We start from the raw sequence: 21,669 nt of genomic DNA, 5'->3' as shown, positions 1-21,669 counted from the left end.
GGGGAGATGCCAAATAATTCCAAAAGATGAAGATCTTAGTGTTCAAGTAGTTGATATTGGTCCTGATGGTCAGTTTCATGAAGCAGCAGTCCGCCAGATTTGGAGCGAGTGTCAATACTTGACGGCAAATACATGCGTACGTGATCGATCCAAAGGTGAAGTTTCACCATGGTAACTTTCTTGGTATAAAAGGGAAATTGAGTTTGGGAGGCCGGCCAAAAGACCCCATATTCAGGAATTTGTCGAGGCGTCACAAGAACAATGGGCTTGGTTGGCCAAGGAGAATGAGTACAGGGCTACCATAAGCAAGCTAGAGAAGCAAGTCAAGGATCTTCAGTTCGAGAATAGTTTGCAAGCCGCGGCGGATGAGGGTGAAAACAAAAAGCTAGCCAAAGAAAATGAGGCCCTTCGATCCCAGATTCAGAAAATGAAAATAGCAGCAGAAAATCCCGCCAGAAGCGCAAAAGATGAAAAACTTATAAATAATCTTAGGCAAAAGGTGAGTGAGTATGGTTTTGATCTGAATAAGGCTGAGGGTGAACTAGCAAGGGCTTGAACAAAATTGGCTAAGAATGCGGAGGAACGAGCACACTTGGTTAAACAATTAAAAGAGAAATATGACAATGAGATTGTGGGGTTGAAGAAAAGGGTTACCATCTTTGAGAACAAAATGATCAAACAGGCAAAAGACTTTAAGGCAGAAAGAGAATACTATTACGCACCGATGGCACAGTTAGAAAGAGATTTGCAACAACTTCAAGAACAAATCATGTAGCCGAACAAACTTTGGAAGTCAGGACCCAACAGATTGGGAGTTTGTTGCAAGAAAATGGTGTCATAAGAGAGAGAGTCAGAAGGATCGCCGGCTACATCGCGATGAAGTGTAGTATTTGTGAGGATATGACCAAATCCATGTTCTTTGCCACCATGATGACCTTTGGCCGCCAGATAATGGAAGATCTCTACCACCTCCAAAGGGATTTAGCGCGTAGGCCCGTGGCAAGACCGAATGATGTCCTGCGGGCCCCAGGAGCAGTTGAGGTGTTGATATATTCGTGATTTTCATTGAAGTCTGTTAGTCTATTTTTGAGTCTATATTTTAATCTTTCTGTTGGAGTCTATTTGAGTCTGTATTTTCATCTTTTCATCAAGGTCTATTAGTGTCTTTTTGAATCTATTAGTTTTTGAGTCGTTGTAATCAAAGCATTTTCTTTTTATGAAAATTTGAAAATCCCAAAATATTTTATTTTTACACTTATCCCCCAGAACTACGCTTGGTCTGATTCATAAGGGGTCATGATACGTAGGCAATCTACATAGGATTCGATCATAACCAAAAGAAAAAAAAAAGAGAAAAGAAAAGAAAAAAAACAAAAAAAAAAGAAAAGGAGAGAGAAAATAAGAAATTGTGGGAAGGAAACAATGGCAAAACAAGAAAGAAAAAGAACAACGAGAAATCAAGCATAGAAAGGCGTAAGTGGAAAAGAGAAGTTGAAAATGGAAATAAGGAAAAGCCGGAATGACGCAAGAAACCGATCAAATGCATAATAGAAACGATTAACTTCTTAGGTGCATTCATTCCCTAAATGTGCGGTTGCCTACCTGTTAAGCTCTAATCGCTAACAAGTTTGTTGTTGACAATCCAGTACAGGAAGGTGGTTAGTTTGTTTGGCATTCTGGCAACTCACCCATACAACACCCGGTCCAAAAACAAGTCGATCATGGCTAACCAAGAACTTGATGTGAGTGTTATCGATCCCTCGAGAGAGGTAGAAAAGTCAGAGGTTAATTTGATGAAAGAAGAGATGTATAAGTTGAAACAGCAGATGACCGAAATGTACCAGGCATGGGCAAAGGGGCAACCACTACCAGCTTACCCCGCCAACCCTGCCTTCATCCCACCATTGGCTTAGTCTCAGGAACCTCCTTCTAACGACTCATACCCGAGCTTTCCCATTTACCACCACTACCAGAGCACCACCTCCCAAACACCACCAGCTCCACCACCCAAACCAGTTCCATACCCTCCTCCACCAGCCACTCTTATCTTCGTGGCACCCCCACCCGCTACACTCCACAGATCCTCTAGCGAGCCTTTGTTCCAAGCCCATGATAACCAATATTACCCCCCGAAGCCCACTTTCAAGGCTCCAAAACCCTATTCCTACACTCCTCATTTTGATCTCCATGTGGAAACCGAAAAACCATTTAAAATTCCCAAACATGAGGAGATGTTCAGGAAAGTTAAAAGCCTGAAACAGTCATTCAGAGACATGCGGGGGTTGGGAGGTCAAGTAAGTTCGGCCTACAAAGACTTATGTCTGTTTCCAGATGTGCAATTGTCGGCAGGGTTTAAGATGCCCAAGTTTGATTTGTATGATGGTCACGGTGATCCAGTGGCGCACTTGAGAGGTTTTTGTAGCAAAATGAGAGGAGATGGCGGGAAAGACGAGCTGCTAATGGCATATTTCAGTCAGAGTTTGAGTGGTTCAGCGCTGGAATGGTATACTTGGCAGGATCACGATAGGTGGTACACATGGGATGATCTAGCCCAGGCATTTTCTTGTCACTTCCAGTACAATCTCGAGATTATTCTAGATCGTCTGTCTTTGGCGACACTTGAGAAAAAGCACAATGAGAGTTTCAGGGAGTATGGTTTTAGGTGGAGAGAACAGGCAGCAAGGGTCGACTCTCCAATGAAAGAAAGTGAAATGGTGGATTATTTTTTGCAGGTCTTAGAACCTACTTATTACGGTCATCTGGTATCAGCTATAGGCAAGTCCTTCAATGAAGTAGTAAAGATGGGCGGTATGGTAGAAGAAGGGCTCAAGAAAAAAAAATCATGAGCTATTCGGCTATTAAGGCAACCACCCAGGCCATTCAAAGCGGAACTGGGGGAGTAATTGGAAAGAAGAAGAAAGAGGATGTAGTAACGATTGATTCAGGAGCTTGGTTCAGACCCAGGGGTTCACCTCACCACTATCATTGTCACACCCCCTTTTTAACCAAACTTCACTAAACCCTCTTAAATTAAAAAAAATATTTAGTAAAAAGCTTGAAAAAGGTTTACAATTTGAAAAGTGACAAAAATTATATTCAAAAGGAAATAACTTCAGAGTCGCCACCTGACATTTGATTTCGGTGTGTCAGGTCACCATTTATTTTCTAAAAATAATGATTTTCCTTTCAAAATACTTTGTACTCTAAAACTAAGTCTACACCAGAGATTTGAGTAAGGGGGTTCATTTGACTAGGGGAGAAGGTATTAGGCACTCCCCAAGTCCCGTAACTAGTACGGTTGCGTACCCAATCTAGTTGGCTTTTAGAATATTCAAGTTAAGGTAAAATCACAGAAAAGCAAAATAAACACACACGAGGCTTGAGGTCATCCCCTCCTAATAAAAGAAAATGAAAAGGAAAGGAAAAGAAAAATCATAAGCTAACATATACTATGACTTCTCCACCTGCTCGTCAAGGCCTCCAAAATATTTACATAGTTCTTTGGAGCATGCCCCGAATAATTATATATACATACCCCTCGAAGCATTCCCCAGATAAATTCAACTAGGGAAATGACCTCTTGCTTCGAAAATGAAAGCAAACTAATAGCAAAATCCTAATATCGCCTGCCCAAATGTTGTCGGCCTAAAGCATGCTCCTAACGGATAATGTAATAAAATAAGCAAATAAAAGAAAAGAAAATTCTAAATCATGCTCAGATTTTACAATTAATTTCATTTGCTAGACCAAACCCAATCCTAGCATGCAAATAAGTTTAAACACTAATGGGCTAGTCTTTTTCCTATCCCCACGACCACACAGTCATTCAAAATAATTTAGGCCAAGCAAAGCAGAGTGGATAATCCAAATAAACCAACATCTGATAACTCGTGAAGCCAAACAAACCAAATAATAAACAAAGACATGATAAAGTTAGACAATGCAGGGAATCCCTAGTTAAATCTATTCGAGCTAACTCAAAGCAATGACAACAAACATTATAATATGCAGGTACTCAAACATGGAAATCATGAGGACTAAGTGACCATCAAACCTTCTGCAGACTGAAACTCGCGCGAAAATTGGTCTAAGACCCCTATGATTCAAGAACGATGACGACAATTCAAGGAGAGCGACTGATTTAATTATACCCAATGATAATGATCCAACATATACACAATTTTAATCAATCTATTCTTACTTCAAGCATGGCAGAAAGAGACCATTATTATCAGAGAACAATCTAACTTATTCCCAATCAAGAAAGACATGGCAATTTGGCAGAAATAAACGACCAACAGAACTAATGTCAAACGAGACACCATAATGTTTGCTCCTTTTGCGTGTATGATCATGCAGGTTCACAATAAGAAATGATGAACTAACTAATGGATAGACAACTTCCAATCACACAGAGAATTCCAGAAAAAACTAGAACTAATTAGAGTACCGCTTTTATTCAGTCAAAACTCACGGGATCGATCTCACGGGATCAATCTCACGATCTGGGTTTAGGCGAAACGATACATTTCACAAAAAACTTGATTCATGTTTACAGCTTTTATCAGATCATGAGGAACTCATAGTATGCAAACGTCACAAAATAGAATATTCGGCCGAGTTTGAGATAGCAGTTAATGAAGCCCTAGCCATGGATAGGAAAGTTTCATATAGTGATCCAACCAAGCACAATAAAACACTTTCACATTCAGTGACTTCAAACAATGACTCTCAATAGGTTTTAAGAACACATGTTGAGAAGGTTAATGAATAATAAATAGACTTCGGCAAAAACGGACTTGATTGCATTTGTTTTCTAAACACACATAGAAAGCACCCATTCCAACCGCAAATGAAATGAATCACTGATTCATGATTCATTTAGTGACCATAGTATTAGCTAACTCAAATCATACATATAAGACTAAGCATGAAGATTCAGCGAGCTCCTCAAAATAGTGAAACCAAATCAAGTGCAGCACGTCGAATGACAAGAACAGATTGACAAACAGCATTCTCGAGCACAAATTGCAACTAGAAACTAACTCCAAACACAACCTCTACTAAAACACGATCAAATATCTATCACTATAGAGCGAATTCCCTACGGCTCATATCATATTTCGATCACCATTAACAAGAATGAGAAGGAAAGAGATAAACCTAAAATTACAAAACTTTTCTTAATAACAGAAAGCAAGAAACTCAGCAAAAAACTTCGAGTCTGGAATCTGAGTGAGAAAATAGGGCTGACTTCGAATAAGGAACCACATCCAGAATTCACGAACGGACAGCAATTTGAAACTCGAACTCGAGCACCTCAAGCAATCTCCATGTTTGCAGACCAAAACTCAAAATGGAAATTCCACGATAGAAAAAAACAGTAAAGAGATGTATATATATATATATATATATATATATATATATATATATATATATATGCGTTAGTTTCTGATTTTCGAAAATGGAATAATACTTGAACAAAAATCAAACTCAATCTTTTTTTTTTGTATTTTGTTTTCTGGAATTCTAAGTCAACCGAAAATGGACCAAAAAAAATGAGAAGAGAAGAAGAAACTTCCTATTAGAACCCTAATTTCTTTCCTAACCTTTTTCTCTCCCTCCATTCTCTGTCCCAGACACAAATATATAGCTCTCTCTCGAAGCTTCTCTCCTTCATTTGCAAGAAATCGCCAGAACCCTTCAAAAATCCGTGTGGACCCCCAAACAAGATCCGAAAATCCTCATTTCTAACAAAAATCGAAAAATAGAAGTCTTGGATCAAAATTTAATCCAATGGCTCCCATTTTCTCAAGGACTCGGATTTTTTGTTTAAACAAAAGAAATAAAAGAGGAAATCCACGTGAATCGGATTGAAATGATGAGATTTGTAAGGAATGAATGACGTGGAGGAAGGAGAGAAGAGAGGAGGGGACCATGGGCTAACACGGGCGAGCGAAATCGCCCGATTTGGGCGAGTTGGAGGGGCTGGCGCGGCGGATTCGTGTAGGAGAAGGGGTGGGGCGCCTGGTGGTCTCTTAGGTTTAGGATTAGGGTTTACTGTAAGATTGGGCTTTGGTATGGTTTTGGATGATTAATATTCTCCATAGGATTTAGTGGAAATGGAAGGCTGAGATTTAAAGGGTCTTGGGCGGGTCGTGGGCGTTGGGCCGAACCTGGGTCAAAAGTTGGGGCTGAAGGGTAAGGGATTGGGCTGCCTTGATTTGGGCCTCTATTTGGTCTTCTTTAAAACAGGACTAGCCCTAAAATCCATCAATTCAAAAAACTTAATCTTTTTCTTTATAAAATAATTTAAAATTAATTTTTACTAATTAAAGTAAACTATATCATACTATGAAACTATATATATATATATATATATATATATATATATACATATATATTTATATATAAGGTATATTTATATATATCATTCTTATATAAATTATTATATTCAAAAATAAAAGTAAGAATCATAGTGAAACAAAAAGATATCGCTATAAAATATTAATGACCTTAAGTTAAAAATAAGGAAATATATAATGAAACTATTTTTGTATTTTTTTCAATTTTTGTGCCTTTAAAAATAGAACTAAAATTAATAATAAAGTGAAATCACATAGAAATAAGCTCAAGTAATATTCTAAAAATAATAGGACTATTAAGGGTAATTCTAATGCGCGGGTCAAAAACTACATGTCTACAGCTGCCCCTCTTTAACGGGAAATACGAAGTGTTTTCAGACAAAGAACAACAAGACATGTTTTTGACCCGACCCTTATTTAGAGTGACAAAGACTAAAAGAGAAGATAATGTCACCGAGCCCTGGTATCTGAGCTGCCTACATATCCTTGGTTAGAAAGGAATCAGGCCACGTGTAGTTCACAAGTGAGAAGGATGATGGAGTACCGAGGTGGAGAGTCGAGTGAAGTGCCGTCGAGTTTCCGGTCCGCGGTTCCTGCCATTGCATCAAAATAAAAGAAAAAATTCAACAAAAGTAAAAGAAAAATACAAGATCCTATATACTTCTTGTCTTGAATCTCTACTTGATCTTCGATGTGAAACTGAAAAAAATGGACTCTGTTCTTCAGGCGGGTTCCTGATGCTTCTTAAATTTGCGAATTGAAGTAATTCTGAAATGAATTCCCTCGTTCTCCAGTTGGGCGCCTGCCAATAGCTTGACTTTGGAATAAAATAAGTTCCCTCATTCTCCAGGTGGGTGCTTGATTTCCAAAAATTGAATTGTATTCCCTCGTTATCCAAGTGGGCGTATGATTACCAACAATTTGAATTGTATTCCCTCGTTATCCAAGTGGGTGCCCGATTACCAAAACTTGAACTGTATTCCCTCGTTATCCAGGTGGGCGCCTGATTGCTAAAACTTGAAAATGTATTCCCTCGTTATCCAGGTGGGTACCTGATTTCTAAAACTTGAACTGTATTCCCTCGTTATCCAGGTGGGCGCGTGATTGCTAAAACTTGAAACTGTATTCCCTCGTTATCCAGGTAGGATCCTGATTACTAAAACTTGAAATTGTATTCCTTCGTTATCCAGGTGGGCGCCTGATTGCTAAAACTTGAAACTGTATTCCCTCGTTATCTAGGTGGGCGCCTGATTGCTAAAACTTGAAACTGTATTCCCTCGTTATCCAGGTTGGCGCCTGATTGCCAAAACTTGAAACTGTATTCCCTCGTTATCCAGGTGGGTGCCTGATTACCAAAACTTGAACTGTATTCCTTCGTTATCTAGGTGTGTGCCTGATTACTAAAACATGAAATGTATTACTTCGTTATCCAGATAGGTTCCTGATTACTAAAACTTGAAAATGTATTCCCTCGTTATCCAGGTGGGCTCCTAATTGCTAAAACTTAAAACTGTATTCCCTCGTTATCCAGGTGGGCACCTGATTGCTAAAACTTGTAACTGTATTCCCTCGTTATCCAAGTGGGCGTATGATTACCAACAATTTGAATTGTATTCCCTCGTTATCCAAGTGGGTGCCCGATTACCAAAACTTGAACTGTATTCCTTCGTTATCCAGGTGGGCGCCTGATTGCTAAAACTTGAAACTGTATTCCCTTGTTATTCAGGTGGGCGCCTGATTGCTAAAAATTGAAACTGTATTCCCTCGTTATCCAGGTAGGCGCCTGATTGCTAAAAATTGAAACTGTATTCCCTCGTTATCCAGGTAGGCGCCTGATATTACAACAAAACAGACAAAACAAAAGAAATTTTTCTGCCCCAGTTTGGGATCTGGGCATATTTGTGAGTATTAATCGGATCATGTTACCTACAGAGCTCTACGAATTTAAAAACTAAATCCCATTATCCAGGAGGGCCCTAAAAACTTCAAATTAAATCTCATCTTAATAGTGATAACTTTAAAGCTAAATTATATTTTCTAAAGGTAGAACTTACGCTAAAACTTTAAATTAAATCCCATTATCCAGGAGGGTCCTAAAAATTTAAAAACTAAATCCCATTATCCAGGAGGGTCCTGAAAATTTTAAATTAAATGCCATTATCCAGGAGGGTCCTAAGAATTTTAAATTAAATCCCATTATCTAGGAGGGTCCTGAGAACTTTTAAAATTAAATCCCATTATCCAAGAGGGTCCTGAAAACTTTTAAATTACATCCCATTATCCAGGAGGGTCCTGAAAATTTTTAAAATTAAATCCCATTGTCCAGGGGAGTCCTAAATTTTTTTAAATTAAATCCCATTATCCATGAGGGCCCTAAAAACTTTTAAAATTAAATCCCATTATCCAGGAGGATCTTACAAATTTTAAATTAAATCTCATTATCTAGGAGGGTCCTGAAAACTTTTAAATTAAATCTCATTATCTAGGAGGGTCCTGAGAACTGAGAATGAACTTACCTGAGCCATGCTCTCATCTTGGAGGATTCTGAACAGAATTTCTTGCTCCATGAACCATGCTTTTCCATGGGAGGTCCTTGTGGATTAAAATTTTCTTGCCAATGTTTCAGACAAATAAAATCTTGTTAGTTTGAAAACGTGGTGGTTAGTTTGTGGCATCATTGCTGAGTGTCTGCTTCCGCCACTGCCATGCTTCATTCTGATTAGCTGCTTCGGGCTAGCAAGGAGTTGTTTGACCTTTTGATTGGAACTGGACCACAAAACCTCTGCATGACCTGAATCTCTCACACTCACTTGTTGCATTGTGTTTTCATTTTGAAAGTTTGAATCCTTGTATTTTCTCAAAATTCAAGATTCACTTGATTGCCTGAACCTCAGTTATCACCATACTGCTTATTCTAAATCAAGTCAATTGTGATGTGCCTGGCCGGACTCCACTTTGTGCAATTTAGAAGCTGGTAGTAGGCTTTGAAATCCTTTCCTACTTGTTCAACAAGGGCTGACTCGAAAGAAACCCATAAAGATAGACTCAAAGAGCAAAATGAAATGATTTTTGACAAAAGGAACAAAGGAAAATTTTGACCATAGATGACTATATGAAGAAGAATGAGAAAAAGAAGACTTATCTGAGTGAAGCAGCCAGCTCCAATGATCATGACATGCATTTCAGACTGATCAACCTAATTCGTCCAACCAATCATATTTTCAGTTCATGTCATGTCTTCATACTTTAAAACTGGGCTTTCACTGATCCAATTTCTCTATAAAGTCATGAGCCTCATTCGACTTGTAGTGCCCTGAAGGGTTTTCACCAACAAGCCTCTCTCATTTTAAATTTTCTCTCAACTCACCATCGCCGTACGGTGCCCGTGAGGGTTTTCACCAATAAGACTCTCTCATTTTAAATTTTCTCTCTTGCGCCTATGAACAAAGTGTTACCCATGATGTAAATCATACCTCTATCTCGCTTGATCTGGCATCCTCAAAGATTAATCAGAAGGTCTTTCTTTGGACCGTATTGTAGGCTTTTGGACAGGGTTAGAAAGAAAGGGTAGCATGAAGGCTCAAACTAACTTAAGATGAAAAGGGGTCAAAATTACAACTTTTGGAATCAGATCTTTTCAAAACCAAAAATTCTGCCCCAGTTTCTTTGGGTCTGGGGAATTTTAATTTTTATTTTGATGGGACCGAACCGTGAGGCTGCCTACATATCCTTAAAAGGAATCAGGTCGAATATAGTTCAAAAGAAAGTTGTTTGTTTTTGTTTCCCTTTTTCTTTTCTTTTTTTTCTTCTTCTTTTCCTTCTTTTCTTCCTTTTTTTCTTTTCTTTTTCCTTCTTTTTCGTTTTTCTTATTTCCACTCATTCATCATCATTTTTTTAATTCTCTACTTCTACTACTGATTCCAAAAGAGGGGTATGAAAGAAAATAAATAAAGCTCAAAAGAGTAACAAAGGATGAAAGTGTTTGGGTAGCGGAACAAAATGCCTTCGTCATTTCAACTTTGAACATGCCAAGTACAAAATACAACTAAAGGTAAGCAAAGAAATCATACATAGTACCTCTTAACTGCATCAGAATTGATAGACATATCTACACATTTGTCTTCTATGTCTATTAAATAAAAAGCACCACTGGGCAACACTCTTGTCAAAACGAATGGCCCCTGCCAGTTTGGGGCAAACTTGCCTTTGGCTTCCGCCTGATGAGAAAGGATGCGCTTCAATACCATATAGCCCACTTCAAATTTCCGGGGACGCACCTTTTTGTTGTATGCTCTTGCCATTCTCTTCTGATACAATTGACCATGACATACTGCAGCCAATCTTTTCTCATCAATCAAACTCAACTGCTCGAGCCGGGTTTTGACCCACTCATCATCATCAATTTCAGCTTCTACAATGATCCGAAGGAATGGAATCTCAACTTCTACAGGTATAACTGCCTCAATTCCATATACCAGCGAATAAGGAGTTGCACCTACTGAAGTGCGAACAGTAGTGCGATAACCCAGTAAGGCAAAAGGCAACTTTTCATGCCATTGCCTAGAACCTTGCACAATCTTACGAAGTATCTTCTTTATGTTCTTGTTAGCAGCCTCAACAACTCCATTTGCCTTGGGATGATACGGAGTGGAGTTCCGATGCATGATCTTGAACTGTTGGCATACCTCTTTCATCAAATGGCTGTTGAGATTAGCAGCATTGTCTGTGATGATCACCTTGGGAATTCCGAACCGACAAATGATATTTAAATGAACAAAATCCACCACTGCCCTCTTGGTCACGGACTTGAAAGTTACAGCTTCAACCACTTGGTAAAGTAATCAATGGCTACCAGAATAAACTTATGCCCGTTTGACGATGCCGGCTCAATTGGTCCAATAACATCCATGCCCCAAGCAATAAAGGGCCAAGGTGCAGACATTGTGTGTAACTCAGATGGGGGAGAATGAATCAAATCACTGTGTACCTGGCATTGATGACACTTGCGAACAAAACTAATACAATCTCGTTCCATGGTAAGCCAATAATAACCTGCTCGAAGTATCTTCTTTGCCAAGACATACTCGTTCGTATGCGGCCTGCAAACTTCAAAATGCACTTCAGTCATGAAAGTTGAAGCTTCTTTAGCATCTATGCACCTCGGCAGTCCTAAATCTGGAGTCCTCTTGTACAAGATTCCTCCACTCAGACGTCGAATGGTTCTCTTTTGGTCACCTGTAGCATGTACTGGATATACCCCCGACTTGATGTATTCCTTGATATCGTGGAACCAAGGTTCGCCATCGATTTCCTCTTCCACCACATTACAATAAGCATGTTGATCATGAACTTGGATATGCACGGGGTCAACATAATCCTTGTCCGGATGATGTAACATTGATGCCAGAGTAGCCAAGGTATCAACAATCTTATTATGAATCCTGGGAATATGTCTAAATTCAACCGACCTGATCATTGACAAAGATCATGCAGGCACTGTCGGTACAGTATGAGCTTCATATCTCGAGTCTCCCATTCTCCTTGAATCTGGTGAACCAACAAATCTGAATCTCCCAGAACAAGTATTTCTTGGACTCCCATGTCTATAGCTAACCTCAAACCCAGAATGCATGCTTCGTACTCAGCCATGTTGTTGGTGCAATAAAATCGAAGCTAGGCTGTTACAAGGTAGTGTTGCCCTGTTTCAGAGATAAGTACAGCCCCTATTTCGACCCTTTTCATGTTAGCAGCTCCATCAAAGAAGAGTTTCCAACTTGGCTTTTCATCATGGTCAACCTCGTCAACACACATGACCTCTTCATCAGGAAAATAAGTCTTCAGTGGCTAATATTCATCATCCACCAGATTCTCGACCAAGTGGTCGTCCAAGGATTGGGCTTTCATCATGGTCCGAGTCACATAGATGATGTCAAACTCTTTAAGTAAAATCTGCCACTTTGCAAGTCTTCCCGTGGGCATAGGCTTCTGAAAGATATACTTTAGAGGATCCATGCGAGAAATGAGGTAAGTAGTGTAGGACGACAGATAATGCTTCAACTTTTGCGCCACCCAAGTCAGGGCGCAACATGTCCTCTCAATCAGAGTGTACTTAACCTCATAGGGAGTGAACTTCTTACTAAGATAATAGATTGCTTGCTCTTTCTTTCCCGTGACATCATTTGGCCCAATACACAGCAAAAGAATTATCCAAGACTGTCAAATAGAGAATTAAAGGTCCTCCAGGCTCTGGTGGGACCAGCACAGATGGATTCGATAGGTGCCTCTTGATCTTATCAAATGCTTCTTGACACTCGTCAATCCACTTGACTGCAGCATTCTTCTTCAGCAGCTTAAAGATGGGCTCACAGGTTGTCATGAGTTGATCAATAAACCTGCTGCTGTAATTTAACCTTCCAAGTAGGCTCATCACCTCTGTTTTGTTATTTGGCGGCGGTAAATCTTGAATGGCTTTGATCTTCGACGGATCCAACTCAATACCGCGTCTATTGACCACGAATCCCAACAACTTCCCAGAGGTGACACCAAGTGCACATTTTGCTGGATTGAGCATGAGGTTGTACTTGTGGAGCCTTTGGAAAAACTTCCTCAAGTCCATGACATGGTCATACTGCTTCTTTGACTTTATGATCATATCATCTACATAAACCTCAATCTCTTTGTGTATCATGTCGTGAAATATGGTGGTCATCGCTCTCATATATGTTGCCCCAACATTCTTCAAACTGAATGGCATTACCCGGTGGTAATATGTCCCTCATGGCGTGATGAACGCTGTCTTTTCTGCATCTTCATCATCCATCAAGATCTGGTGATATCCCACGTAACAATCTACAAAAGACCCAGTCTCATGTTTGGCACAATTATCAATCAAAATGTGAATGTTCGGCAATAGAAAATCATCCATTGGGCTTGCTTTGTTAAGATCATGGTAATCAACATATACCCTGGTCTTACCATCTTTCTTTGGTACTGGCACAATATTGGCTAACCAAGTGGGATATCGAGTGACCTCAATGACCTTTGCAGTAAGCTGCTTTGTGATTTCTTCTTTGATCTTCACACTTATATCAGTCTTGAACTTTCACAACTTTTGCTTAACAGGAGGGAATGCTGGATCAGTTGGCAATTTATGAACTACCAGATCAGTGCTCAGGCCCGGCATATCTCCATTTGACCATGTAAAGACATTTTTGTATTCAAACAATATTTTGATTATTTCATCCTTAACTTGCGGTTCTAAATGCACACTTATATTAGTTTCCCTAACATCATCCTGGTCCCCTAAATTGATTGCTTCAGTTTCACTCAAATTAGGCTTTGGTTTTTCTTCAAATTGTTTTAGCTCTTTACTGATTTCCTCAAATGTTGCTTCTTCATCATATTCTATTTCATCATCATATTCTACTTCTTGGATTGTTATTTTAGGATTAGATTGGCTTTTAGGATTTGACTGAAAATTCTTCATGCATGTCATGTCACTGCAACCAGCATAAAAGGAATTGTACAAAAGAAAAAGAACAAAATAAAACACTATTAAGAATAACGAAAAACGGGAAATTGCATTTCATTGAAAAATAAAGGGATAGAAGGGTTTGAACATCAAAATAAGCAAAAACTAAAAATTTGGCTTACAACCGTGGAATAACCCAGATAACAGAAAGGAAAACAAAGCAAACTACCAAAACTCCTTCCTTGCGGGGAGAGGAGTAGCTTCCCAATTTCTAAGCTTCACATTTGGGCCAACGAGCTGCAGATCTGCTTTACTAGAGCCTTCACCAACTTCTACCATATTGACCTCTTCGAACAGACTTTGGAACCTCTTGATTAGCTCTTCATCAACATCGACCACATGTTTTGGGATTGAGGAGGTTGGAGGTTTTTCGGCCCCTAGTTTAACAAAAGACTTAGAGATGTGTGGGACGGGCTTGGGGAGCACCATACCTTCTGTTTCAGATTTTTAACCCTTTTTCACGTCCTTCTCTATGGGCATGAATCCCAAACCAAACGTACCAGGATTCCCACTGGGACGCACTGGATGCACAATACCCTGCATAGATGAGCCCAAACCCATGCCCGGCAAAAAACCATTCTTCAACATTTCATTCACAACCATGACGGACGCGGAGGATAGCTTAGGACCCGGAATGCATATTCCTTCAGGAATTTTCTCAACAGACACTGTTTCGAAAGTCTGATAGACCCAAAGTCCCTTATCATCTTCAGCTTCGATGAACGGAAAAATTGTATCATTACAAGCTGACAAGTCCTCGTCACCGTGCATAACTATTTCCTGCCTGTCCCATTCAAACTTCACCATTTGGTGCAGAAAAGACGGGACTACCTTAGCAGCATGTATCCAAGGCCTGCCCAACAACAGATTGTAGGAGACAGCCACATCTAACACTTGGAATTCCATGGTAAACTCAACAGGCCATATCGACAATTCGAGCATTATATCTCCAACAGAATCTTTACCTCCCCCATCAAAGCCTCGAACAAGCACACTGTTCAAGTGGATTCTTTCGGTGCCAATCTTCAGTTTTTGCAAAGTACACAGAGGACAAATATTCTCACTAGAGCCCTTATCAACCAAAACCCTTGAGACAACAGAATCTTCACACTTCACCGTGAGATAAAGAGCTCAGTTGTGTTATGTACCCTCCATAGTAAGTTCATCATCCGAGAAAGTGCTCTTATTTGCTTCGAAGATCTTGCCAGCTATCTTTTCCAAGTGGTTCACTGTGATCTTATCAGGAACATGTGCCTCATTCAAAATCTTCATCAAGACCCTGCGATGTTCATCTGAATGTATCAATAAAGACAAAAGAGAAATCGGAGCCGATGTTTTCCTTAACTTCTCCACAATGGAATAATCATGTACTTTCATCTTTTTTAGGAACTCCTTAGCCTCTTCCTCGGTGACCAATTTCTTTACTGGCATTTGGCTATCCTTGAATGGCTTGGCTTTCCTTAATTCTTCTGAGGTGAAACATCTCCCAGAACGAGTCAATCCTCCAGTTTCATTAACTTCTTCCTCTATTTCTTTTCCTTTGTACGTCACTATCACTTGTTTATAATTCCATGGAACAGCCTTGGCATCAACCACTGGTAACTGGGTTACTGGTTTAATGATGATAGGGGTAATAGGATCCCCCTTCACAACTATGATAGGCTTACTTGGAATCCCTGGTACTACCACTTTTGAACTTTCCGGACTTTCCCCGATATCTTTCGGCAGCCCTTTCACGACCAACACTAGTGGTTTCGAATTGAGTGAGCTCGGCTTTTCTGTCACCCCCTCAACTGTTAAGGGAGTTGCTTTGGTAGAGTCTGGAGATTTAACCAAATTGCTTTCACTGGCCCGAATCATCATGATAGACTTAGAAGACTTCTTAGGCTCCCCATCCTTGTGAACTATTCCAATCTTGTGCGTCTCTGCATGGGCTGGCAAAGGGTTTTGGTTGATGTTTGGTGCGTTTGGGATTTGGACTACAATTTAGTTTGTATCAATGAGCTCCTGGATTGCCCATTTCAAATACCAACACTTCTATATGTCATGCCTTGGAGCATAAGAACAATAGGTGCATCTTAGGGAATAATCGAGGTTCTTTGGAGGGGGATTTGGTATCTTTGACCCAATAGGCCTCAAGACGTCCAACTACCTTAACCTTTGAAATAGACTAGCATATGATTCTTTAAGCATGGTAAAAGTTTGTTTCCGTTGCTTCCTCTCTCTCCTATACTCTGGTCTTGATCGAAAATTTGAACCAGTGTGGTTTTGATAGGGTTGTGGGGGTGGATAGGTATTTTGTGGAGCTGGGTAGATATTCTGCAGAGCTGGAGCACGCCATTGCGGGTAAGGAGGGGGTTAAGCATATGAATGTGCATGGTGAACAAGGTATTGGGATGGCCTGGCTGAGTATTGGGGGTTTTGGGAGGAAAAGTAATGTTGAGGTGGATTATATGGAGCTTGGGCGTAAGCTTGAGGTCGGGGTCGAGGATGGGTGTATTGATGAGGTGAACCAATTTGGCCATGCCATGATCCGGAGACAACCATAGCGACATCTTCCTTCTTCTTCTTGCCTAGCAAACTTCGAGTACCACTCTGGATTGCCTGGGTGGTTGCTTTTATAGCAGAATAGCTCATGATCTTACTCGACTTGAGCCCCTCTTCCAAAATTTCTCCCATCTTCACCACATCATTGAAAGACTTACCAATGGCTGAGATCAAGTGGCCATAGTAAGTAGGCTTCAGGGCTTGAAGAAAATATTTAACCATTTCGTCTTCTTCCATCGGATGATTGACTCGTGCACCTTGCTCCCTCCATTGGAATCCATATTCTCTAAAGATTTCACTAGGTTTCTTTTCCACCTTGGTCAAAGATAGGCAGTCTGGAACAATGTCTATATTGTACTGAAAGTGTCGGGAAAAGGCCTGAGCCATATCGTCCCAGGTGTACCACCTGCTGGCATCCTGGCGGGTGTACCATTCTAAAGTTGCCCCACTCACACTTTGGCTGAAGTATGCCATCAGTAATTCATCTTTTCCCCCGGTGCCTCTCATTTTACTGAAATAACCCCTCAGATGAGCTACAGAATCCCCATGTCCGTCATACAAGTCAAACTTGGGCATCTTGAACCCGACAGGCAGTACGACATTGGGGAACAAACACAAATCCTTATAGGCCACACTTACTTGGTTTCCCAACCCTTGCATATTTCTCAATGATTGTTGTAGACTTTGTACCTTCCTAAACATCTCTTCTTGCTCTGCGTTCTTGGGTGGTTTGTCAGTTTTAACATGAGGCTCAAATTGGGGAGTGTAAGAGTAAGAATCTGGGACTTTGAAGGTGGGCTCCGGTGCATAGTAGTGGGCATCTGTAGCGGGGAATGCGGGCTCACTAGAGGATCGGTGGAGGGTAGCATGTGGAGGGGGTACAAAAATAGGAGCACATATCGGAGTAGGGTACGAGGTTGTTTTGGCTGGCAGAGCATGAATAGTTTGGGTGGAAGTGCCGGGGTAGTTGTGGTAAGGGGTAAAGCCAGGTGCGTGTTGTGGGGAAAGATCAATGATATTGGGCATCTGGGATTGAGAGAGTGGTGGAATGGAAGCAAGGTTTTCTGTGTAGTTGGTAGGGAACGAGGGTGAAGGGTGTCCTTTAATCCAGGCCTGATACATTTCCGCCATATGGTACTTCAACCTCTGGACCTCCTCTTGCAATTCTGATTCTGACTCAACAATCTGCCTTGGTGGGTCTACAACTCTAGTGTCAGTTTCCTTGCTAGACATGACTGTTTGATACTTTGATCGGGTGTTGTATGGATGACTTGCCAGGATGCCAACAAACTAACCACCTTCCTGAAACTGTTAAAGATAACAGAGGACAACAACACAAAACCACCATGTTAGCATTAGGGCATTTATCAACTAATAATATCACATTAAGTGCAATGCACCTAGCAACGATTAACGGTTCTAAAATGGCTTTGAGGGTCGCAGGGTCATATGGCATCATCCCGATTTGCTCATTTCAATCCTTACTTCTCTTTCTTTTCCAACACCTCTTATCACCCTTTTCTCTTTTTCTTACCAAAAATGATTTGAGCGAACCCAATGTAGGTTGCCTACGTATCATGTCCCTCATGAATCAGACCAAGCGTAGTTCTGTGAAAGTGATGGAAAATAAACTAAAAATAAAATCTTTTGGGAATTTTCATTTAAAACTTCTCAATATTAAAATACAATAGGAAGTATGATAACGAAAGACCTGATAGACTCATCTACTCTACGACACACTCTGACACTACCTAAAGGACTCAGTACTTCTAGACAAGACACGAAAGTAAAAGACAGCATAAGACAATCTCAAAACACCTAAATAGAATGACTTCTTAAGCTGCTCCTGCATGCGACGGTCCTGACTGGGATGGTCCTGGGGTGTCCGTCATGCTCAAACTCTGCAATATGTCTCGTAAAGAAACACCGATGCTGGGAATAAAAGCCCTAGCGTGTGCCCCCACATCCTGAAGGCTGGCCCTAAACAAATACTGGCCATGCTACTCCACGTTTGCTGCCAATCCCGCTAACTGAGACTTTATCAACTCAAGCTTATCCTAGGGATCTTGGTCCGATGCCTCCTCAAAATCATCTGTTTGAACTGTCCGACCCCTAAGTTGTGCTGGCAATGGGGTGCTGACCCCTGGCGGGATGGACTGTAACCAAATCAAGTACTCCTGAGTACACTCGGGCCTCCCAACGTCCTCTACTAATGTATTTTTCTTCATCCTCTTTGCATTGTTCCAGTATTGCACATACTTGATTTCGTCAGTCGCCTTTTTGCTAAAATTCATGATGTGCCTCCGAAGATTCAAATTTGGAGGATCCTCTTGTCTTCTGCCCAACTGTCGCATTACCCTAACGGGAGTGTACGACCTGACACACTTGAGTCCTATCAGCATCAGGAAAGGCTGCATGAGGTACCTTACCAAGATATCATCCAAAAGTAGCCAAAGGTAAGCCCACAAAACATTCCCATTTGTCCTCAAACCAAGGAACTCAATCCAAGCCGTGACGCCTACTGGGTATGTAAACTTAGGAGATTTCATCCTACGCTCGATGCATACCACCTGATCCCTCAAGGCACGGTCGATGGGTCAAAGTAAGGAAGTGGTGTGAAAATGCTCCATCATCCACAGTTGTAGCAAAAGGTTACTTCCCTTAAAATATCTAACACCTCCCCTAACCTCACTCAGGGCTCGGTACAACTCTGCTAAGATAATCGGCACAACGGTAACGGTTTTGCGTTGCTTTTCATGAAATAGTGCCATTACCACTGACTGCAGACGGGTGCTAATGTGCCTCTCATCTAATGGAAAAACCAATAATCCCAACAAAGCAAGGCTGAAAGCTTCGAGGCGACGTTTTTGCCACTTTGCCTTGGTTGTGCAGAACTCATCCCAAAAGACGTCAAAACTATCTCGTGGTCCAAATATGGCAAACAAATAATCCAAGGATATCCAAGACTGCTCGAGACATTTTAAATGCTTATTATCTTTCAGGCCCAGGACGCTGAGGAATCTTGTCCTAGAGTGGTCTCGGGGAAGTATCATGTCCTTGCCTATATAGCTTAAACGAGTGAGACTAGACATTTCCGCCAAGGTAGGAGTCATCTCACACTCTCCAAATCTGAAAATCAATTTTTGCAGATCCCAATAAGTCAACATTGCCTCCACTAAGTCTGGGCGAGGTGTGATATCAAGAAGGGAAGTTAGGGTGCCCAATTTTTGCATTAACTCATGTTGCTCTAACAATGAAAACATTTTCCACCACTTGATCAATTTCCTGGGAATCTTTACCACCATCAACACTTTGGATCGAATCAGCGGGTCCATACCTGAACGAAGAGAACATGGTTAGTGACTCGGGACACTACATGACACAACAACATTTCCTAGTGGACAAATGCAAGACACAATTAGGCTATATTTTGCAGATTGGCCTAAGTGGCTGAAAGTGACTATTAGTGCAAACTTGACAAAGTTGACCTCTAATGCATGAAAAATACTCCATTTAAAGCTTACATGACTCCAACATCCCAACGTTCATGGCCTTAAAAATTACTTTGCGTAAATTGACCTTTTTTGCAAAAATGGCCGATATGGCCAAATGTGGCTAGGGACGCAAACACGACATGGATGGACCTTAAAGTGATATGAAACCGAGTTGAAACTCAAGATCCTAAGACATGGGTAATTGAACCACTTTTGCGAAAATAACCCTATTTTGCAAGAATGGCCGATGTCCCCAAAAGTGGCTAGACATGCAAATTTGACAGGAATGAACCTTAGAATTGAGAGGACACTTTATTGTAGACTCAGGGCTTTAAGACAGGAGATAACAAACTACTTCGAGAAAAATACTCCTATTTTTGCAAAAACGGCCGATGTGGCCAAATATGGCTATACATGCAAGATTTGGCTACGACCCCGGAAGTAAAGAACCTAGGACCTATTAGGAAGACCAGACCCTATGTGGGTTGCCTACGTATCCCGCCCTGAAAGACGAGAATCAGGTTCGCATAGTTCGGGAAGATGCAACTAACTTGAAAAAAACTATATTTTTTGTCTTTTCGAAAAATGACGAAAAATGTAAAAACTTTTGGATTTTCTTTTTCATTTTTTTGAATTTTTGAAAAATTATGAAAAATGTAAAATCTTTTTGGATTTTCTTTTTCTTTCTTTTTTTTTTGAATTTTTGAAAAATAATGGGAGAGTGTAAAATCTTTTTTGGATTTTCATTTTCAATCAATTTTTTGATTTTTGGAAAACTATGAAAGAAAGATGCGAGTAGGCCCTACTTGCTTTATTTTTTACCTTTCTTTCCAAGACATCGGTCCATCAAATGACCATTTTACCCTCACAGATGCAACATTTAGCACATAGGATGATTAAATGTCATTTTGGGTCACATGCCCATTTTGACAAAATTTGGACAGGCTTCCTACAAAGGGACACGGTACCTGGGACCGAGCCCTACTAGGTCGAAATGACATGATGCAAATAAAAATGATCTAAAGGCTAACCTAAGTTTGGGGTTCACTAACAAGGCAATTAGGGGAGCGTATGGTCGATGGTGGCTGCTCAAGCTTTCCACCCACTCCATACGTCTGACGGCCCCCCCTCCTAAAATAAGGGTGACTCAACGAAGAGTTCATGTACGCGACGCGTACTCCGAGACTTATTGCAGAAAGAATTGACCGGGTAATGCATATGATGACAATTATAAAGCAGTAAACACATAAAGCAAAAACTGTAAACACATAAACAACTAGCAAATAACAAAATATAAAAACATAATAAAAATTAAGCAAGCTAATGAAAAAACATAAAAACCTCAACCAAATTTTCTAAAAGCCAACAAAATCAAGTACTAGCTCGAACCCGCAAGTTCCCCAGCGAAGTCGCCAGAGATGTCACACCCCCTTTTTAACCAAACTTCACTAAACCCTCTTAAATTAATAAAAATATTTAGTAAAAAGCTTGAAAAAGGTTTTCAATTTGAAAAGTGGCAAAAATTATATTCGAAAGGAAAATAACTTCAGAGTCGCCACCTGACATTTGATTTCGGTGTGTCAGGTCACCGTTTTGTTTATAAAAATAATAATTTTCCTTTCAAAACACTTTGTACTCTAAAACTAAGTCTACACCAGAGATTCGGGTAAGGGGGTCCATTTAACTCGGGGAGAAGGTGTTAGGCACTCCCCAAGTCTCGTAACTAGTATGG

General features: G+C 40.5%; 1 protein-coding gene across 1 annotated transcript; it reads right to left on the bottom strand.

The window, feature by feature from the left end:
• Positions 1–14,343: 14,343 nt before the first annotated feature.
• Positions 14,344–17,676, bottom strand: LOC138884266 (uncharacterized). The gene is made up of 3 exons (XM_070165342.1): positions 16,410–17,676; positions 15,045–15,875; positions 14,344–14,999 (listed from the first exon to the last, which is right to left on the bottom strand). Exons 1-3 carry the CDS (start codon positions 17,674–17,676, stop codon positions 14,344–14,346), a joined length of 2,754 nt encoding a protein of 917 aa, XP_070021443.1.
• Positions 17,677–21,669: the final 3,993 nt, after the last annotated feature.

Source organism: Nicotiana sylvestris, chromosome 2, assembly GCF_000393655.2.
Source record: "Nicotiana sylvestris chromosome 2, ASM39365v2, whole genome shotgun sequence".
In the NCBI taxonomy this organism is placed as follows: domain Eukaryota; kingdom Viridiplantae; phylum Streptophyta; class Magnoliopsida; order Solanales; family Solanaceae; genus Nicotiana; species Nicotiana sylvestris.
The sequence above is the reverse complement of the archived record's forward strand: the minus strand, read 5'-3'. Positions and strand labels throughout refer to the sequence as shown.

Excerpts from the sequence above, each read along its gene's own strand:
- LOC138884266 (XM_070165342.1), bottom strand. The coding sequence starts at position 17,676 with ATGTCTAGCAAGGAAACTGACACTAGAGTTGTAGACCCACCAAGGCAG. Across the intron at positions 15,876-16,409 it reads ATCATGGCATGGCCAAATTG|TCCAAATCCCAAACGCACCA; the intron begins GTTCACCTCATC and ends ACTAAATTGTAG. Across the intron at positions 15,000-15,044 it reads TGATGAACTTACTATGGAGG|ATTCTGTTGTCTCAAGGGTT; the intron begins GTACATAACACA and ends TGAAGTGTGAAG.